This window comes from Sminthopsis crassicaudata, chromosome 2 (genome assembly GCF_048593235.1).
Source record: "Sminthopsis crassicaudata isolate SCR6 chromosome 2, ASM4859323v1, whole genome shotgun sequence".
NCBI classification, from domain to species: Eukaryota; Metazoa; Chordata; class Mammalia; order Dasyuromorphia; family Dasyuridae; genus Sminthopsis; species Sminthopsis crassicaudata.
The window spans coordinates 586290494-586311275 of NC_133618.1; the positions used below are offsets into that span (position 1 = coordinate 586290494).

Below are 20782 nucleotides of genomic sequence, written 5' to 3' on the forward strand. Positions count from 1 at the left end.
GACTAATTTTTCTAGTTTCAATCTAACCAGCTGGGAAATCTTGGCAAGTCATTTAATCTGTTTGCCTCATTTTCCTCAACTATGAAAAGTGCATAACAATAGCATCTAGTCCACAGTGTTGTTGAAGGGATCAAATGAGATGTTGGTTAAAAAAATGCTTAGCATAGTATACAGCACATAGTAAGCACTACATAAAACTTTTATTTCTTTCCTTCCCACCTTTCTCTTCCTCACTCATAAACAGAGAGTTGAATTAGATAAAGAAAGAGCTAAAGGAGAAAATGAAAAAGGGAGACAAGTTGTGGAAAAAAGTGGAGGATAGGGAAGTCACATGAGGTTAACATCAAGATTAGTCCTGGGAGCTCTCTCTAAAAAGAGCTTGACTGTCTATGAAAAAGAGCTTATGTCATTATATCATGATCTCTCATGATCAGAAGACTGTATTTCTTAGAATTATTTTTTTGAGAACATTAATTTTTATGCCTTTTGAGCATTAGTGAAAAAAGGCCAGAATTTGAATATCAAGAAATCTGAGTTTTAGGTCCAATCTAACTAATTATGTAAATTTGGGCAAAATCAATTCTCTCTGAGTCCCATTTACATAATCTACAACATAAATGAGGATTAAATCAGATGATCCCTAAAGTCTCTACTATATCTAACATTCTGTAACCAAGGAAATAATATAAACATATTTCCAAATAGCAAATCCTAAGATTCTGCCTTTATTTTATTTTTTAAAATAATTTTTATGTTTCATTTCCTGAAATTGACAAACTCCACTAACATAAACATTTCTGTATACAATATACAATAAAAAGAAAAAGATTATATCTGAGATAAAGTTCTATTAATTAAAGCTTGCCTTTTAAAACACATAATGATTTCAGTTTATTTCAAAGCTCTCCTACTTGTCTCCCCCTTAACTTTCTACTGTTATATCCTTTTTTAAATTAAATTTTCTTTTTTAATTAAAAGAAATCACTTAAATGCTTTAATAACCATCTTTTGTTTTATTTTTATATTTTGGGGGGACATATCAATAATATTCTTCCTCTTATATATTTTCTCCCCAATACAAATAAACTGCTCTTGTGACAAATAAGCCAAATCAGCAAAATAAATAGATATATGTCTGAAAAAAATGTCTCATTCTGTACCTTGATTCTTTCTTCTTTCTGTCAGGAGGTAGATAGAATGCTTCATAATCAGTCCTCAGAATCATATTTTGTCAGTATATTAATCAGATTTCTTAAATCTTTGAAAATTGTTTTTCTTTACAGGATTGTGGTTAATGTACAAATTATTCTCCTGATCATTTCCTTCTGTGTCAATTCATACATGTCTTCTCATGTTTCTTGGAATTCATCCCTTTTGTGATTTCTTATAGAAAAATATTACTCCATAATATTCAAATGATACAATTTATTTAGCTGTTCCCTAACTGATGGGTACCTTCTTATTTTCTGGTTTATTGAAAAACCATAATAAACAAAAAAGTGCTTTCATAAGTAATTTTGTATCTGAAGGTTCTTTCCCTTAGTCTTTAAATCTCTTTTGGGATTTAATAAGCCCAATAGTGGTATTAGTGCTGCTTTGTTTTCTGTCTTGGTAGATAATGCTAATATTAGCTCTAATATGTTCACTTATCAGTAGCCTTTGAAAATGTTACTTTGGTTTCGTTTCATTCCCTCTCTTAAGTACAGAGTATTTTCTCTTAGTATCTTCAGGGAATGACTTCATCCTGTATTCTGATATTGCCAAGACTGATTTAAAGTTGGTTTATTATTATAATTATTATTATTATTATTATTTTTGCCTAGAAACCTGGGAAAAATGTTGCAGCCATCATCCAGGACATCCACTCTCAGAGGGAGCGTGATTTATTCCGGGAAGCAGACAGGTAAGACATATCTGGCCAGGGGATCTGTGGAACAGAATTGAGCCATGTGTAAAGCAAATTCTGAGCAGTCTATAAAATTCACACATTTTTACATCATAAGGGAAGTTGAGCCAGGCAATGAATATCCTGACTATAAATCAAGTTGAGTTCTTGTTGTTACCTTCTCACCCATCCAACATGAGAAAACTGGTTCATGGAAAGGATCCCTAAAACATTTTTATCATGGCTAGTCAGTCAGGGTTTTATAAATACTGTTTTGGGGCCTAGGAAGATTATCCTTCCCATCTGCTCTCATGGCCTACCTAATAAAAGATATAACCCAATTTGGAATTTGATGCTCTACGCTCTATCAATTATCCCTTACCTTGAAACGGCTGCTATAGTAACATGTATTAAAAGCTCCAAGATCCAGATAAGCTTAGGTCAAAATGCAGCTTGCACAATTTATTTTCAAGGGGAAAGTTAATTCATGAATAATAACTACAAGTAAGTCCAAGGACTGCTAATGTAAGAATATTATTTAAACAATTCATTCCTCTTCTGGCCAGTTCTACATTTTATTGAAAATAAGCTAATTCTAAGATAGATCATTCTCCAAGTCCCTTCAGGAGTTGGCTTTTGGTCCTGATGTCATTCAATTATCTGACTAAGATCCTGGAGCTTATTTGACCTCTTCCCAGTAACTTTTGTAGGAATACATCCCTTCATGTGCACTGCAGAAAAAAATGTGAGCAAGTTTTCTTCTCCTAAACTTTCCTTTTATTAGTAAGCATTTAATTCCATGTCATACCTCTGAAGATTTTAGAAAGAAGCCTTTTGCTATGCTACTGCCACCCAGCTAACTGATGGTTAGAGTAGAATATGCCCCAAATAATATTCTGTCATCCAGGAACAAATGCATCCCAGTATCAATTTTACCCTTAGGTTTCTCAATGGCAGCATATTGATATATTGTACTCACCTTTAGAATTAACATTCTGGTTATCTGATGAAAGGATCGTTTTAAGTTCAGGACTGATCTTTGCATGAATTTAGTCTCTAAGAAAATAGGAAAGTTGCGGTCATTTTTGTATGCAAAAACATTGGTAGGAAGAAATGGTAGGAACTTCTTATTAATATGACTTTTTGGACCATGACTATTTTCATTTAAAGCTTCAGAAGCTTTTTTGTTCCAGTGGTTTCTGCCTACAATCTACACTCAATTATTTATGCAAATGGACGGGAAGGTAGAGAACACAAAACAGAAAGAGTCATCCAGGAAACATCCATGCTGGGCTTTGGAATGAATTACTTTTTCCCCCCAACAGATTTTATCTTTTTAATTCTGTTTGCCTTAAGCCAATATGTCAAGCCAGGATTAAAATTTACCACAGATATAAACATACTATAATATTAAAATGGCAGCAACAGCATTGAGAGACCTGATGTAATGTGGTTTGTTTGTCATGCTCAGAATAACATGGATCTCTTTAGCGTCCCTAATCTCTCTTGTGTTTCTAAATCTCAGGCTTTCTACTGGTTCAGGCAGGTAACCCTCATGATACATATGAGATCTGATGGCTGTTAACATAACTATGGTCTTTGTGAGCCATATCCAATTGTATGATAAGAAAAGGCAGGCCTGCTTCTTGATAAGACCTATAATCTAAGTGCTACAATCGATACATAGTTAGAATGTCTAATTTAATCATCAAGTATTTGTGTAGGACCATGTTTATATGTGTGCTTTTTAGTTTCTGTACATAATTGTATATATGCATTTGTGCATATCTATAAATGCATATCCTTGTTGTGTGGGAGGCAGTATGGTGCACTGGATAGCTCTGGTCTTTGAATCAGAGAGACCAAATTTTATATCCTTTATTAGCTGTATGAACCTCTTTGGGCCTTAGTTTTCTCACCTGTAAAATGAGGCAATTAGATTTAATTGCTTTTCTCTCTTTTGGTGTATATATATATACATTTATATACACATACACACAAACACATGTGTGTGAAGGTACACCAAATAAGAATATATAAATAATATGAATAGATACATGTGGTCAGAAAATAAATAATAAATGAAATATAAAAATTATAGATGCATATATATACTTATATGTATATTATGCACATATATGGATTCATATATATATATACAAGTATATGTATGCATGCATGCTCACCAAATGAGAATATATAATCACATAAATCAAATAGGTACATGTAGCTAATATATAAATTATATGTCCATACACACATACATGTATATTACAAACACACATAAATTCTATATACAACGTGTATATATATATATATATATATACATAGGTGTAAAATGCATGCACAACTAATAAGGATATGTAATCATATAAATTATATAAACAGATAATGTGGCCAATATATAAATCACATGTGCATACACATATATACTTATATATATTATGCATACACACATAAATTCCTATATATACACACTTGTGTATAATACTTTATTATTTTATATATTATACACTATGTATATGTACCTATCTATATATTATATGTGTATATATGCACACTTATACATACTACATACACACATATTCAAATAGGATGGATTTAGAACTGGAAGAGACCACAGAGGTGATTAATTCCAATTGCCTCATTTTACAGCTGAGAGAAGTGAGACCCAGAGATGTTAGTTGCCAAGAGCCACATACCTAGTGTATATATGAATCTGTGTCTGACTACATATGCATATATTCCATGTTTAATAATAGGTGTGCATGTATCAGTGCATTGGTCAGTGTTCATGATTGTATGGGCTTGTCTCTGTGTGAAGCAGTGTTTGTGTTCATTTACAGGCTCACACTCTTTTCTCCTTCACAGATACGGTCCGGAGAGACCCAGGTCTCGAAGCCCAGTGAGCCGCTCCCTCTCCCCAAGGTCCCACACTACCAGCTTCACCTCCTGCAGCTCTTCCCACAGCCCTCTATGTCCTTCCCGTGCAGATTGGGGCAATGGGAGGGATTCCTGGGATCAGTCCCCCTATGCCAGGCGAGAGGAAGAACGAGATCTGACTCATTGGAGGGAAAATGGAGATGACAAGAGGGACAGGACAGACACTTGGGTTCACGATCGGAAACATTATCCACGGCAACTGGACAAAATTGACTTGGACAGCCGGATTGAAGGAATGAGAGGACACAGAGATAAATACATCCGGCCCAGTTCCCCTAGCACGCTTCACTCTTTGTCTGGCTACAAAGGCCGGGAGGATGGCTATTACCGAAAGGATCCCAAGCTCAAACCCGACAGGTATCTCAAGCAGCAACAGGACAGTCCTCTGAAGTCCAAAAAAAAAGAAGAGCCTAGATTAAGGGAAAGACACGTCTACTGTGAAGACTCAGGGAAGGAGGATGTCTTAGATCCCAGAGACAACAGGACTTCAGAGAATGCCAAGGCCAAACAGAGTGAGAAAAATAAAGCTGCCAGATCAGACAGAAGTCCAGAGGAAGAAGCAGATGCAGGAGAGAGCAAAGTGGCGGAGATTGAGGTAATACACCTCCCCACCCCCTGCAGAGGAGGGGAGCCAGAGAGCCTGGCTCCTAAAGGTGTTTGGCTCTGGGGGGACCTCAGGTTGGCTTGATGCAGTTTATCTGCTGCCCTTTGTGTACAGGGTGGAGTTAGGCACCCACACACTCTGCCAAGTGAGATTAGATCTTCCCTCCCTCCCCCAAAGTGCTCACCCATCCCAGCTCCTCAGAAAAGGCAGGTAAGGGAAAGAAGCGGCCGCCTCCCACAGAATTATGATTGTCCACCCCCCTGGCCTTGGTGTGTTTTCCTAGACACGCTTAATTGCTTGTTCTGTTTTACTTCTCTTTTCAAAAGACGTGGCAATTACCTGGCCCCTTTCATCCAAGATTCTCAAAGGGCTGAGGTGGCGCAGCTTCAGTTCAAACAATGAGTCAAGGGGAAGTCTTGAAGTTCCACACTTTATAGACTAACCACGGACCTCTCCTGAAGCCTGAGATTTGAGCCCAGCTAAGGCTGGGGCTGGGTACAGAGGAGTTTTTACATAAGGAAGATGATTGGTTTTCCCCCCCCTTTAATTTGTATATTTTCCCATTTCCCATACTTGAACCCCACTCTAGATTCCATAAGATTATAGATCCATGGGCCTGATAACCACGGAGGCTTTGGACTGTACATATGCATGGCACCAAGAAAGGCATCTCTGGGGAACTGAAAATCGAGGTGATCCTCCAAGGCCTCTCATGTACCTCAGCTCCCAAGCCCAGGGGTGGCAGTAGCTAGCAGGCAGGAAGGTGGCTTCTGCCAGCTGGTACCAGAAAACAATTGATTCTCACTCACTTACTTTGGAGTCATTCTCCAAAGCCAGTGGGAATGGCCCTTTCTTCTGACCCTCTATGCTGATTTTTGGTGACTCTCCTTCAGGACAGCTCAGAATCTGTTTTCTCCTCCATACTAAAGTGGAGGAACAGCATCCACTGCTGATTTCCCCTGAGCTCTGGACCTTTGTAATTACCATACACAGGCCTGGGCTGTGCCAAAAGTGGGTGCTCAGAAAGAGCTAGTTAATAAAAATACCTTTCAGTTAGCTTTCTGCATATTTCCTTACCAATCCATGTCCTATCTCTAGGGAAGGAATAACTTTGTTTCTAACCTGACCTTCACTTATCCCTCCCATAACTTTTTGCAAGAGACAGTCCTTCCTGTGTATAGGTCGATTGGCCAAAAGAGGGTTGAAGAGTTTTTGGAACTGCTTCCCTCAACCGGAATAAAATAGATCTGAATTCATCTTTTATGGATAATAACTGGGTCACCTGGGCTTCAGAACTGAGCATAACTTTGATTTTAGGTATTGTGAGAGAAATCCTAGTTCCATCCTAACATATTTGTTCACAGGGAGAGAGCAGGGCAGTATTTTCTGGTCTCTTATTCCATGCAAAGTTTTACTTCTTTCCTATGCCTCTGCCTCTCCTCCCTGCCCCCTCCCCAGTTTTTTCCATCAATCATTGATTTTTCTTTCTTTAGGAATATATTATAACTCTGACAGAAAGATAGCTGGGGTCCACATGTCTCTGAGCTGGTTAGCATGTTTTCAGTTTATTTGTCATTAAGCTCACCTTTACCACAAAAGGCAAAGATGCCACTGAGGCATCTGGCCATATCTCTAAATACCTGCTGATTTGTCCTCTCAACCAAAGATCCCCCACCCAGAGTTGGATCTCTGAATTCCATATATGTCTTCATTGCCTCAGAGTCAGCAAGGATCATGAGATCATGGTTTCAGAGAAGGAAGTCATGTGGTCTGTCTTATCTTACAGATGAGAAAACAGAGGAGCTCCAGGAAGTTTAAATAACTTTTCTAAGATCATGTCACTGGTAAATGAAGGCAGATTTCAAACTGAGGCCTTATGAATACAAAGTAAAGTGCTCTTCCAACTGGCATGCTACTTCTTAAGGTGTGCCCCTAAAATGGTCAGTAACTCCTGCTGAGTTTCTGATGTGGGAGGAAAACTTTGCTTTTTTCAATTTCCTTTTCAATTTGCCTTTCTAAGTACTTATCATTTCTTTGGTTATTTGTGCTGGGCCATGCAAATTACCCTGAGCCTCAGATAAACCTCAACAAAGCACTAGAAACATCTGAAGGAGAAGGGGAAAGGCAGATACAACTCTCAGCTCTGCCACAAGGACGAAGGTTGATAGCCCCAACATACTCTCCTCAAGCTTAAAAAAAAATCTGTAGCCTCTGCAAACTATAATGAGTATACATGGAAAATTTGTAGAGACAGATCAAACATTACATAATATCATATAATAAAGCTTCAGGCAAATTTCAACAGGCATGTGAGTCATATATAGTTGCATACTAAATATATATATATACATACATATATGTATACATGTATATCAATTATGAAACCCCTTGTAAAAATACAGTAGATATTGTAATAGGGTTACAGACTGTAGATTTTAGGGGTTCACATAATTGATCCTTCATACATTCTGTTGCCTATGTGCCATCCCATCCCAAAGGAAAATAGGGAATTATTTTGAAAAGACTGATCTGGATTCAGAAGACATCATCTGTAACATCCTCATCTCTGCCTTCAGGCTCTCCTCAGACCTCAATAACTGGAAGGTCCTCTAGTCACTCATAACCAGCACATATCCTAGGCTTATGACTGCCTTGCTGTTGACACATCCCCAAAGCATAATTGGTCAGTTAATTGTGGGTTCATATCTTGGTGCAAAAGATCAAAAAACTTTTTTGGGAGGCTGGATCCTCCCAAAAGTATTATGCTATCTAAAAATGAGCTCTGAGCTACACATATGCAAATTTAATCTTAGAGGTTTCCCAGTAATTTAATAATTTCTATTGCACATGCAGAGAAGTTTTTGTTTCTTTTAGGAGCATCCGAAGTTGGCTTAGTGATATTTAGCAATAGACCTTTAAGCAACAGGTTACAAATAAGCATCTGAAAGCTAGTTTGCACAGTGGATAGAACAATGTACTTGGAGTCAGGAAGAACTGAGATATCCTCAGACACTGTATGAACCTGAGCAAGTCACTTCACTCTCTGACTTCATTTTCTATCTAGAAAAATAAGATAATAATAACACTTACCCTCCCAGGGTTGTTGTGACATAAAATAATACTTGTAAAGTGCTTTCTAAAATGTAAAACTCTACATAAATGCTAAATATCATTATTGTTATTATTATTAAAATCAAGAATATCTTATCCAGGATAGTAATAAACAGAGATGAGACTATTATTTTAACCCTTTTGGCAAGAGAATAGTTTTATGTTCCACTTCCAGGCGAGTACCTTTTGTTACCCATGTTCCTTTCAAAATGTTTCAGTTTCTGTCCCTGAAAAAGACTCGAGACATGAAGAGAGAAATGTTTATAGTCTGAAAACACTTCTAATCAGGTCCTATGGCAAATACGTGACTAATTCCCATCACATCATAGGTTCACACGACCATAAATGTAAGAACAGCTCTTTCTGTTCTCTTTGGTCTTCTTAGCTATAACCTTGCTAAAACCTAACTAGTTTCTTTTGTTGTGCTTAGTATCGATCACAAGGTTCTGCTCATTCTGGATTTAATTTTCACCATACATTTGTATTTATACTTGGTTACTGGACCATGCTTTAATCATCTATATGTATCTATTTAAATCCAGATGGTTAATTTGTAATTTCATTGAATAACTTTTCCCTTTTCCTCATTAGAATCATTTAAATTTGTTCTTGGAATCACTTTCTTAATATCATTCATGAGTCAAAATCATCTGTAGCTCAAGGAATCCTATCTCTCATGTCTCTGATATTTTTTTAAAAATCTGTTCTCCTAGAATTTAGGGTGAGCATTAAACTACAGATTTTCCACACTTCCATATCATGAGCTTTAAAATGTCATGACTACTTTTATATCAGATTCCCATTATTTTTCCATCAGCCAGTTCCTTGTTATTGGTCACTATCAAATTCAGAATAGTAATTCATTTCATCGCTTCTTCCATCTTTTAAAGAATGAAATTATCATCAAAACAAATCAACAATTAAATTTATCAAATCTGATTTGTTTTTTCCCAAAAGAACATATCAGTAATATCTGGATTGCTGACATTCCGTGACTATCATTCTGTTATCTTTTTCTAGAATTTTTCAGTTTTTCTTTTTGTCTTTATTATCTGGAAAACAGTATCATGATAATATTGTTTCTGTGTTTCTTAACTTGATCTTTACAACCAAATACTCTTTTCTGTGCTTTCCCTTTGTGATTCACAGACTTCTTCATATGATTAAATCTTTTGGGTAGAGAATCCTATTCCACCATGCTTTTTATCTAATTTTTTATTTTGATTAAGATATACCCTTCTGTTGTTATATGTCCATGGGGAAAATTTTTCTTTCTTGAACTAAGATCACTGACTCATTTTATTATCCAAACATTGTACATTTCTATATATAGAAATGTAAGGTCATTTCCAATAATTCCTCCTGGCAATTGTCTTCCAGTAATTATCAATCCCCTCCACTGCTTCTTTCATATCAGCTACTCTTCACCAATAATGTTCAGTTCAAAATCAAGTGTCAGGAACGTGAAGCAAAGACCTCAGGCAAAAATCGACTCTCATAATCTAAGTTGGGCTTGGAGGTATCAAGGGGAGGATACCAGTCAGGCTCCAATTCTTTCCCATGCCTAATTTGTGTGCCAAGATGGAGCAGTTCAGGGAACTGAAAAATGATCTTTGGAGTCTTTTATTCTGAACATATCCTTACCTAAGAGTTACTGGAAAAGTGTTTCCCCTTAAGAGGTTGACAAAATGTGTAGACCTGGAAAAATGTTCTTGGGATCTTGAGAAGCTATTTTGTGGACTTGGTTATGGGGGGATTCAGGATGACCTCTTCTCTAGGCTTGGATTTTTCATTAGAAAGACCAGAGATAGATCGCTGCTATAAGATGTGTAACAGTGGAAGAAGAAAGGAGGAGAAGATACTGGTGGTACAGAGTAATTATCCTGGGGATAGTTATTGGGAAGAGAATGTTTTGCAAGTGGGATATAGATGGATGGCTGCCACTTTGTCACCCTGACTATGCTATATGATAGTTCTTGGAATCAGGAAGTCATCTGTAGAATCTTAATTCACTAAACAACCCTGGACCTACTAAGGATACCTTAAAATGGGCTAGAAGTTTTAAACTTTTTATATGTTTGTCATAGACTTCTTTGGTGCTCTTACAAAACCTATGCTCCCTTTTCTCAAAATAATGTGTTTAAATTCTTAAAATAAAATTCATAGCATTATAAAAAATAATTATGCTGAAATAAAAGAAACCCAAGGTATTTTTTTAAAAAAGAATTCATGAACTCCAGGTTATGAAGAACTCCTGATTTAGCCTTGCTCTGTCCACATGTGCTACCCCCTCATGTGTTAATGAAGACTTAACTTGAAGATGTTTTTCATTTCACATTTATACTGCCTTTTTTGTCTCTCCTCTCACCCACTGTCCATTGTTGATGTTATTTATTTTGTTCTATCTTTATACCTCTAAGCTTGGGAAAGAAGAACAGGAAGTTTTGGAAGAAAGCACCCAATTTATGAAAATAGAAGATTCTGATGCAGTCAATGAAAGGAAAGAAAAGGTAACTCTCATCTGAGATATAACCAGTTTACCCAGATTTGTATCAAAGCCGGATAAAATATTGTGAAGATCTTTTTCCCCATTTAGAAATGTGACAAGGTGCTAAGTAGCCATTTTCAAATATTCCATTTTTTTCTCCCTGAATGAAGTTGGCTCATATCCTCCTTCCCTTCAAACACACATGTACACACATGCACATACATGCACAGACACATGCCCATAGGCAACCTTGACTTTGAGAAGGTTTTCTCCTGACACTTGGCTGTAATCATTGAGAAAATGTGTGCTAAAAATACTGTAAGATTTAAGAGACCATCTTGCCAAAATAGAATTTCAAGTAACAGAGGCCACAATGAACCTAGATCATAAGCTCAGAAGTCCCAGACATCATTTGTAATGCTATGGATTATTTTATATAATTAGAGCGAAACACATACACAGTTTATTGCTTCTGAGGCACAAAGATATGTCCTTGGAAACTGTCCAGCTTCATAACTTTCCAGTCATAAGCTGTCAGATGAGGAAGATATCAGTATCTGTGACAGGAGAAAACTGATCCCCTAGGTCTGCTTTCTCAGTCTTTGGGCTCTACGGGAACATTAAGAAAGTGTTTCTAGTGGGTGTCAAAACTGAGAAATATGCATGTACATTTTTGCCCATAGAGGGAGAAAGTATTTGCAGAATTTTGATAGCTTTATACCCAGATGGCTATCAAATTGATGCCCATTCCACAAAAAAGATAATTCAGATAAGTTGAAATGTTTTTTTTTAATAATTTTGTTTATGATATTTTAATAGGTTAAATGTGTTACTTTAAACCTAATAATTGAAGCATTTGGGGCTTTTTTCAATTCAGGTAGCATTTAAGGGATTCAGAATATAGCCATGTGCTTTTCAAAACACCAAGGGAAACACAACACTCTTTAAGCAATGCATGGCCTGCAGTGTGGGGCTTGAGAGGTTTAGTGCTACTGAATTACCAAGTAATTCTTTCCAGTTCAAATTAGAACACCACTTGGTCGGTCACTCTGTTTAGAGCATTCCCTGTGGCCATGGTTAGAGCACTTTGGCCTGTCTCTGGACTGCTAAGGTCATTTTGTTAGCCATCTTCTGATCAACATTCAACGTTTTTATACAGGAACAAGATTGGGAAAGTGGAAGTGAGGTGGAAGGGGAGAGCTGGTACCCTACCAACATGGAAGAACTCGTTACAGTGGACGAGGTGGGGGAAGAGGAGGATTTTATCATGGAGCCAGACATCACAGAACTGGAAGAGATTGTGCCAGTTGGGCAGAAGGACAAAACCTGCTCTGAAATATTCCCCTCCTGTGGGATGACCCCTTTAGACCTGAACACTGATCATGAGGAATTAGTCAAGGAGGCAGGCGAATCTGCTGCTGTTGGCCAAGCTGCTGAAATCAGATTCGAGTCGGACAGAGAAAGTGCTGTCTCCAGGAGCCATTCTGATGAAATAGGGCTTGAAGGGCAGACAAGCATAAATCTAGACACTGAGAAGAAGCCAGATGAGCCTGAGGAGGACAGCTTTCCTAAAGATCCAGATTGCCACAAGAAGGAAGGAAAGGGAGATGAAACCTCAGATGTTCACCCAGTCCCCACATACCAGAAAATGTCTTCCCAGGAACCGGCAGAGGAGGGGGGTAGCCAGTCTGGTCTTTTCCTAGATGATTATAAGCTGATGGGATCCCCTAAAAATGGGACACAGGAAGGCAGCAAACCAGAGGAGAAGCCCAGCTCCCACACAGAGACCACGAACCAAAGCCAGGCTTGCCAAGAAATGTTGACTGAGGGTAACTACTAACTTTTTCTCTGTGCTGCTGGGCTAACTTATGGACTTTCTAACTAGAGGGTATAACACAGGAGTTTTGCAGGCTACTATTAACATGACTAATAATATTCCTAATAGCATTGACTGCCTTATAAGTAATTCATTTATAGAAGAAAGCTTCCATAAGCCAAGTAAAACTGTTCAAGGCTTTCAGACAAATGGTGTAAAAGAAATAGGATAGGAGGCAATGAGTTTCAGGGAGTTATAAGCAGACAGGATGGTCTCCTTTGAATTCACATGAGCCTAGATGAACTCCTGCTAAAATTAGTTTAGATTATCAGCAAAAACAGCAACAGTTCCTGTAGATCAACTAACAGCCTGGCCTCTCTTGTGTCTGCATGGCATAGGTCCACATGGGTAATCCTGAGGCAACTATTTCTGAACTGCTCAAGGGACTTAAGGAAAGAGGGATGGAAGAAGAGTGTGGGGAAGGGGAAATAGTGCTCATTGCAAGGGATTGGTATTTTTTTTTTTTTTTTTTTTGCTCTTTTTAAAATTTTTTTCCCCTTGCTGAGGTAATTGGGGTTAAGTGACTTGCCCAGGGTCACACAGTTAGGAAGTGTTAAGTGTCTGAGGCCAGATTTGACTTCCTGGCTTCAGGGCTGGTGCTCTATCCACTGCGCCACCTAACTGCCCCATTTTTTGCTCTTTTTTCCCCTCTTGTTGCCCACCCCAGAATGATAGCCCTCTAGGGTTGAAAGTGAGTCAGGCCTTGTTCTGTGATCTTCCCCCACATCTGGCCAGGATAGCCCAGTGGAGAGAGCACTTGGAGTAGGCAGACTGGGTTTGAGCCCCATATCTGCCATCTAATAAATCATTTAAGTTTTCTAGCTTTTAGTTTCAGCATCTCTAAAAGAAGAAAGATGGATTAAACCACTAGTCCTTCCTTATAAGCTCTGACATTCTGTGATTCTTTGATTTTATAGAAGGAGGCAGTATAGTAAGTACAATGACTTGGAATCACATGTGCCGAGTTTGAATCCTAACATGACCACTTCAGATCTTTGTGACTTGGGATAAATTACATACCCTCCTAGTTTTCCCCGATTCCCCCTGGGAAATCATTTAAATTTTCTAGGATGTCAAATAAAGGGTTGAACTACTTGGCTTCTGAGTCCCTTCTAAGTTCAAATCCAGCCTCAAACACTGGCTGTGGGACACGGCACAAACCACTTAAACTTCTATTTGCCTCAGTTTCCTCATCTTTAAAATGAGGATAATTATAGCACCTACCTCTCAAGAGTTGTTGTAAGAATCAAATTAGATAATATCAATAAACTGCTTAGCACATAGGAAGCACTATCCAAATGTTAGTTATTCCTGATTGTTATTCCAACTTAAGATCAGTGATGCAAGATCTATGAGGTAATGGATTCAGTATGACTATCCTGGACCCTATAAATTTGTTTCAAAATACAATGAACCTCATTTTACCCACAGTACAAAGTCATAAGCTTCAGGACAGACTAAACAAAAACTAGAAGCTAATGAGCAGAGAGAGACTATTCCTTAAAATGTTCATAGTGATTCTAACTAAAGATGCATTGTAAAACAGCCAGTTAGCATCCCAAAGATTAACCTGAAGCTTTAGTGTGTGGAGGAAGATAGTCCTAATAGAACCAAGGACAAAAATCCTTCAAATTCATCACTAACTGATTCTGCTCTTCTGGGTGGAATAGAAGTGCCAGGTCAGAACACAGCATTCCAGGTATTCTAAAGGTCACTCCAACCGTTCCCAGGGTGATCCGGACAGCTTCTACCTGTTCTATTTTGAATCTCTGTGGAGACTGCTATTGAGCAGCCTCAGAAAACCCATGACACAGCCTAGAATAAAGGAAGGACAGGCTTTCTGAAACGCCTTCCTTTGCCTGGGCATCTTTTACTTTGTCAGCATAGGTCTGAACATGTATTGGGCATGATTAACTCATTATCTTATATAGCATTTAGAGTTCATCTTAAGAAGTAACGTTTGACAGGTTTAGGGCAAGAATGGCATTGCCTTCTTGCCAGATTAAATGTGGGAATTGGATACTTGCAAAAAGGCAGACCATGCTGAATTATACTAAGGGTGGTTGACTATCATTTGATACCAATAGACTGCTCCAGCCAAAGCTTTAAACAGCCCTCTCTCCTTGATATACAGAATAAAAAGATATGTCAACATTTCAGTGTATATGCCATTGTCTTAACATGGTGAGAAATTGAATTAAGGTGCTTTGGTTCCAAACTGCAATCGTTTGCCAGGTTCAATAGCCCACATGACCACTGGTCGGTCACCCAGTGTATATGATATGAATGAATTGCAGAGATCTCTCATTCTGTGAATTTCATTTATATTTTCCAGAAAATTCCAGATTCCCAGAAATCCAGTCCCTGGAGATGAGCTCATTGGCCTATAATGAGATGGAGACGAAACAGCCCCATCCATTGCCTTCCTGGGAACCAGAGGATGTGTTCAGTGAACTTAGCATTCCTCTTGGTAGGTTGCATGCAGAGCTTCTGCTTAGAAGGTGACCGAGTGAGCTGAAAGTTCCAGGTTAACCTCTAAAGGGAACAATTCCTTCTTTGACAACAATCTAGGTTTATAAGGCAGCCATTTACCATCACTTGCATTTTTCATCTCTGGATAATGGAGAAGATGCTTCATAGGAACAAGTTACCAGAAGCTAAGAACTTCTGTGAGGCTGGGCTATTAGGTCTCTCCTTTTAGATTTCAGTGCTTTCCTTCCTAAGGAATCCAAGGAAGTGAATCTTGTAAAGATCTTGTAAAGGCAGGAAAGAGATCTTCAGCTTTGGTAAAGAAAGCAAGATAAAAACTTCTAACAGATATCTCCCAAATGCACAGAGAGAAGGCTGAGGAACTACCTCTTTAGAAGGAGATAGCATGGTATGATGGAAAGAATTTGGATTATGTATGTGTCAAGGGATCTAGATTCTAATCCTGTCTCCTATTAGGTCTTTCTAGATCTCATTCCTCATCTGAGAGAGCCTGGAGTAGATTTTCTCCAGGGTCCTTTCAGGACCTAAAATCTGATGATATTTGAACAATGTTTCTGGTATCATTTCAGGCAGAAACATATCACAAAAAAGTTTTTTTTTTTTTTTTTTTAATCAATGCAATAAACAGTTATTCCATTTACTATCTGCAGAATGGTGACAGATTAGTCAAGATGGGACTGGCCAACACAGCAAGATCCATACTTTTAAAAATGCTTTGTTCTTCCCTCATTTATACCATTCTGATTGTATCTTCTGTTTCTACTCACTTTAAAGAGGTCAGTTTGCTACCAGCTGTCAGTCTGGCATTAAAGGACTTTAGTTTGAAGCCTAGTTTTGTATGGTGTGAAAGTTTTTTGTCTTCTCTAGGACAAAAAAATAAACTTGAGTATGTGAAAAGTTAAGAAGTAATACCACAGATTTACATTCAAAAACACTTGTATTTTTGAAAGCACTTTCTCATCCATTATCTGATAGTTATTTTGACAGATGAGGAAATTCAGGCTCAGAAAAAATGAAATGACTTACAGGCAGAGAGAAGAGTAAGAGTCTTGTGTGAGGTGGTATGAAAAGTCACCTGTTCCTTGGGGATTAATGATGTCAGGGAAATACAGCAGCAACCAGCTGGCCTGGATTCCCAGTAAAGTAGAGCGAAGCAGAAACATTGGGGATTGGTAAAAGGTTCCACCATTTTGCTGGTCAGTCTAGCTATGGCTGAAGCATGCCAGGAGGAACTCTCATAATGTGGCTCTTCCTAGCAGGCAGAAGCTCAATTCCCAAATGCTCATACTCTCAATTCGGTAGCAGCTTTATTACTATGACTAACATATAATTACCTTCATTCAAGAGCTATTATTGGACAGCAAATGCAGCTTTAATTATTGCAGTTAATAGAGGCTGAAAATGGAAGCAAAAGAAGCCCCATATATATAGCTAGCTCTTATTATGATAATGTCCTTGTATATTGCTAACTTAGCTTCTTTTTAGACCTTTCCAATGCGTCACAAAGCAATCGTGTTTACATCTATAATGCCTACAGCCAACTCTCAATTATGCAGAGTGAATTGCAAATAGTATGACTATTTTCCACACCCCATGCTTTTTTCCTTTCCCTCCGCTTCCTCCTCCAGGCCATTTCAGCATTCAGAAGTGCTGGCCCAGTTGGGCTGGGCTAGTGGGCTAAGTTATTCAATCCCTTTATACCATTAGGCATTTTAGCTCGGGTGCACTGATAGGTATGTAAGGTTAGTAAGACTATCTCCTGTCAGGTGATGGGTGAGGATTGATGAGGGGAGTTATATATAGACTGAAGTTATCTATAAATTATCTTATACAACATTAAAAATGGACCCCATTGTCTGAGTGCTACAAATCAACAAATGTTTTATGAGTACCACCTTTGGGGGAGACCCAGTCATGGAGCCTGGGAGACATAAATGTAGGGGACAAGTAAGACAGAGTACCTAATCCCGGGCAGGTAGGAAGGAAGTAGAAAGAAAAAGAAAGTTATTAAGCAGATACCACAATATGTGCCAAGCATTGTGCTAAGTGCTAAGAATACAAATCTAAAAGAGACAGTCCTTCCTTTTTTAGTGGAGTGATAGCCAAGGAGGGCAGTTTTGTTTAAGGAAGTCACAAGGGTAGTTAGTGAGCCAAGGGCATGCCTAAGGGCATGGCTTTTCTAGAAATAATGCCAATGATATTTTCATTACCGCTCCTAGGTAGAAAAGGAGATGAGTATACGTGTCTCGTGGCAAAGTAGGAACAAAACAGTAAAGCTTGCTTAGGTAACTGGGGCCACGTAGACACTATGAGCCCTAAACCAATCCGGACAGTGGAACGTAGAGGCAGGAGGCTGCAGGAGGTTTTACTAACTATAACAGGCTAAGTGCTCAGTAAGTAGTAAATGCTGGAGGAATTCCTGAAGGAAAACTCCAGGTGAATTTGGTTGGCCAGGAAGGCTTTCCAGAACTTGAACCTGGAGCTGAGCTTTAGCATAGGACTCAGATAAGAGGAGGAAAGGGAGCTGGGGAAAATGGTTTCAGTGTAGACTAGGAGGCAGGAGTGAATATTCTTGCAATTATAGATTACAAAACTTTAACTACAAATCACTTTACTTACATTATCTCATTTGATTTTTACAACCCTTGAAAAGAGGCAGAGCAGGAAAGGTACATTTATAGTAAGTAGCTTCTGTATGTAAATGAAGAGTAATGGAGAATCTGAGAGTTTGATGGTGTGTTCTCTTTGTGACTTGGTCAGGTGACTGCAGTTTAGAACATCAAAATCATCTGCAAAACAAAAATAGTAATATTTGTATGAACCACTACCTCATGGGACTATTTGAAATGGTTTTGGATTGTATTATTTTGAACTAGCCCTCCTTTTGTTTAGATATGATTGCATATTTGATATGGTAGACTCATCCCATCTTATCTCTTCAGGCCGTCTCACCTCTGGGACCCAACTGGGTGGTACCACAAATGAAGTTTCAGGTCTTTCCAATAGAATGTGCTTTTGAAGATTCCGATTTCTTTTCCTATGTATACCTTCTGCCCCAAACAGACATTGGAGGAAGAGCTCAGTACAATTTTGTAGAGAATAATGAAGAAATATCTCAAATTTATCAATGTCACCTGCCACTTACTAGCCTAGGGGCGAAAGCTGAATCTGGGGTTGCACAAATGTGGACATCATTGCTTCCTATGTAATTGGGGGTGGCAAGGTCTGTGGAAGGGAGATGAGAGAGAGACAGACAGAAACAGAGGGACAAACAAGAGAGAAAAATCAGTCTTTCTGGGTGACCTAGTGCACAAGTGGGTGATTTCTCAGCTGACTCACCTGAGAGAAAAGCTTTCCTTAGGAAGAGTGTTATCAGTACTGCCTACAGCTGTTTGTGTTGAGACCTTGGTAATAGCAGGAAATGCCAAGGGGAGTCAATTCAGCTGAACAGTTCCCAGACTCCAAACTAAGAGTTAGAAATCAGTTACCAGCCCAAAATACAGTCAAAGATAACAGCAAGGTTTTGTAAATAGGTGACTGAATGAATGCTAGTCATACAGTCAGAAGTAAGGGAATCAGAGTAGGACATGATTTAGAGAAGAAAATGAATTCTTTTTGGATGTAACTGATTTTGAAATGGCCTACAGGAAATCTGGATATAAATGGGGGGCTAGTTAAAATACAGTCTTGATATTGGGGATAGAGAGGAAGATTTTAGTACATTAAACCATAAGTATAGCTTAGATTGCCAAAGGAGAAAAGGGCAAAGTCAGCAAAGGTGAGGAGGATAAAAAGGACCCAGCAAAAAGCTAGAAAATAGTGGGCATGGTGATAGCAACAAAAGCTACTGTTGTATAGCACCTGTGATTCACAAGCTACTTTTACAAGTTTTGGGGTTTTTTTTTTTGACTCCCACGCATAGTGTTCTATCTACCATGCCCCATCTCTGCAGAAGAGAATCATGAAGGTCAAAAGCACATGTTTTACTCTCTAGTATTTTCTATCTCCTATATGACTCCAAAGAGTAAGTGCCATTTTTGAAGTGGAAAAAAAATTTACTTGCTAATTGCAGACCTGGAATTCTTAGCTATTTTGGGGGCTCTGAGATACACTGATACTGATCCCACTTAGATGTATAGGACAACAGTCATTTAAAAGCCCTTCTATAACTTGTGTGCTGTGCATAGCTGTGTAACAGCTGCCTTAGAGCCATTTTAATTTGGGATCACTTTTCCTGCCTAATACCAGAAGACCTGGTAAATAAAAACTAAAAAAAAAATAATAATTTCTATATTCTTTTGCAGGAGACCTGGTTTCACCAAGAGCAGGAAAAATAAATGATTCATGAATTTCTTTGGATAATATTGGTAAAGCAGTTAGAGATAGTAGAGATGAAAAAACAGGTGTCTTCTGATGATTGCAGGGTTTTCTTTCCTGAAAAAGGAATAACCACAGCCATGAAAGAAGCTCTAGGGAGTTTACCAACCTTTATATTTGTATAGTACTTTATAATTTTTTAATTCCTGTCATATATGTATTAGAACCCAATTCTTCCCAACTGAACCCAAAGGTCTTTCTACCATTTACTAATCATAATGGCAGAATGTATAGAGTACTCAAGTTACCTGTTGTATGACTCTGGGCAAGTCACTTAAATTTTCTCAGACTTGGGTAGAAAGAACTGTGGACCTAAAGTCAGAAAGACCTGAATTTACATCCAGCCATGGATATTTATTCGCTGTGATATCTTGGGCAGAGCACTTAACCAAAGGCTACCTTGGTTTCCTCATTTATAAAGTGAGAGTCATAATAGCACCACTTCTCAGGATTGTTTTGAGGATAAAATGTATAATATAAATGAAAATGTATTATGTTATAAATATATGTGTATATATGCATATGTGTGTATATATATATGTATATAGATATGTATGTTTATGTGTTATGCAAATATTTAAACTGCTCTGTAAATGCTAGTTATTTTTAGGCAGAGTGCATAGGCATTATAGGGAATAAATGTGACTCAATCCTTTCCCTCAGTGAGCCTACAAATTAGTCAAGAAAGATAAGGTAAAGCACAAGTGACCATAATACCAAGAAAGGAGTGATAAGACCTTGGGAGAGGTACAAAGTACTATGGGAATTACGTAAAGGGAGAGATCATATCAGGTCAGGGGAATGAGAAATGATATCTTAAAGGGAGTGACTTTGGTTAAATCATATCTTGTTGGAGATTCATTTTTTCATTTATAAAATGGAGATAGTGAATCTCTTACTCCTGGCTGAGGATTAAGCAAAATGATGAATGCAAAAGTAAATACTATGCAAACATAAAAACATTATACAAATAAGAATTATCTTTGTTTTTCCTAGGGATATACAAAA

The 20782-nt window shown here is 38.0% G+C and overlaps 1 protein-coding gene and 1 long non-coding RNA gene across 6 annotated transcripts in view; one reads left to right on the forward strand and one right to left on the reverse strand.

Moving 5' to 3' along the window:
* Positions 1-20782, forward strand: part of RBM20 (RNA binding motif protein 20) — a 227809-nt gene that overhangs the window by 196213 nt on the left and 10814 nt on the right. For all 4 annotated transcript variants that reach the window (XM_074295574.1, XM_074295573.1, XM_074295571.1 and 1 more), the window contains exons 8-12: positions 1824-1903; positions 4757-5423; positions 10964-11053; positions 12191-12860; positions 15243-15377. In XM_074295574.1, the coding sequence (XP_074151675.1) occupies positions 1824-1903; positions 4757-5423; positions 10964-11053; positions 12191-12860; positions 15243-15377 (1642 nt within the window). The remainder of the gene's footprint in view (positions 1-1823; positions 1904-4756; positions 5424-10963; positions 11054-12190; positions 12861-15242; positions 15378-20782) is intronic.
* On the reverse strand, positions 1826-18097 carry LOC141558419 (uncharacterized). 2 transcript variants are annotated; one of them, XR_012487047.1, is made up of 3 exons: positions 18017-18097; positions 2865-2941; positions 1826-1927 (listed from the first exon to the last, which is right to left on the reverse strand). It is a non-coding gene; the product is annotated as an uncharacterized LOC141558419 (long non-coding RNA). The 2 variants fall into 2 exon arrangements; XR_012487048.1 differs by lacking the exon at positions 18017-18097 and adding an exon at positions 5617-5688.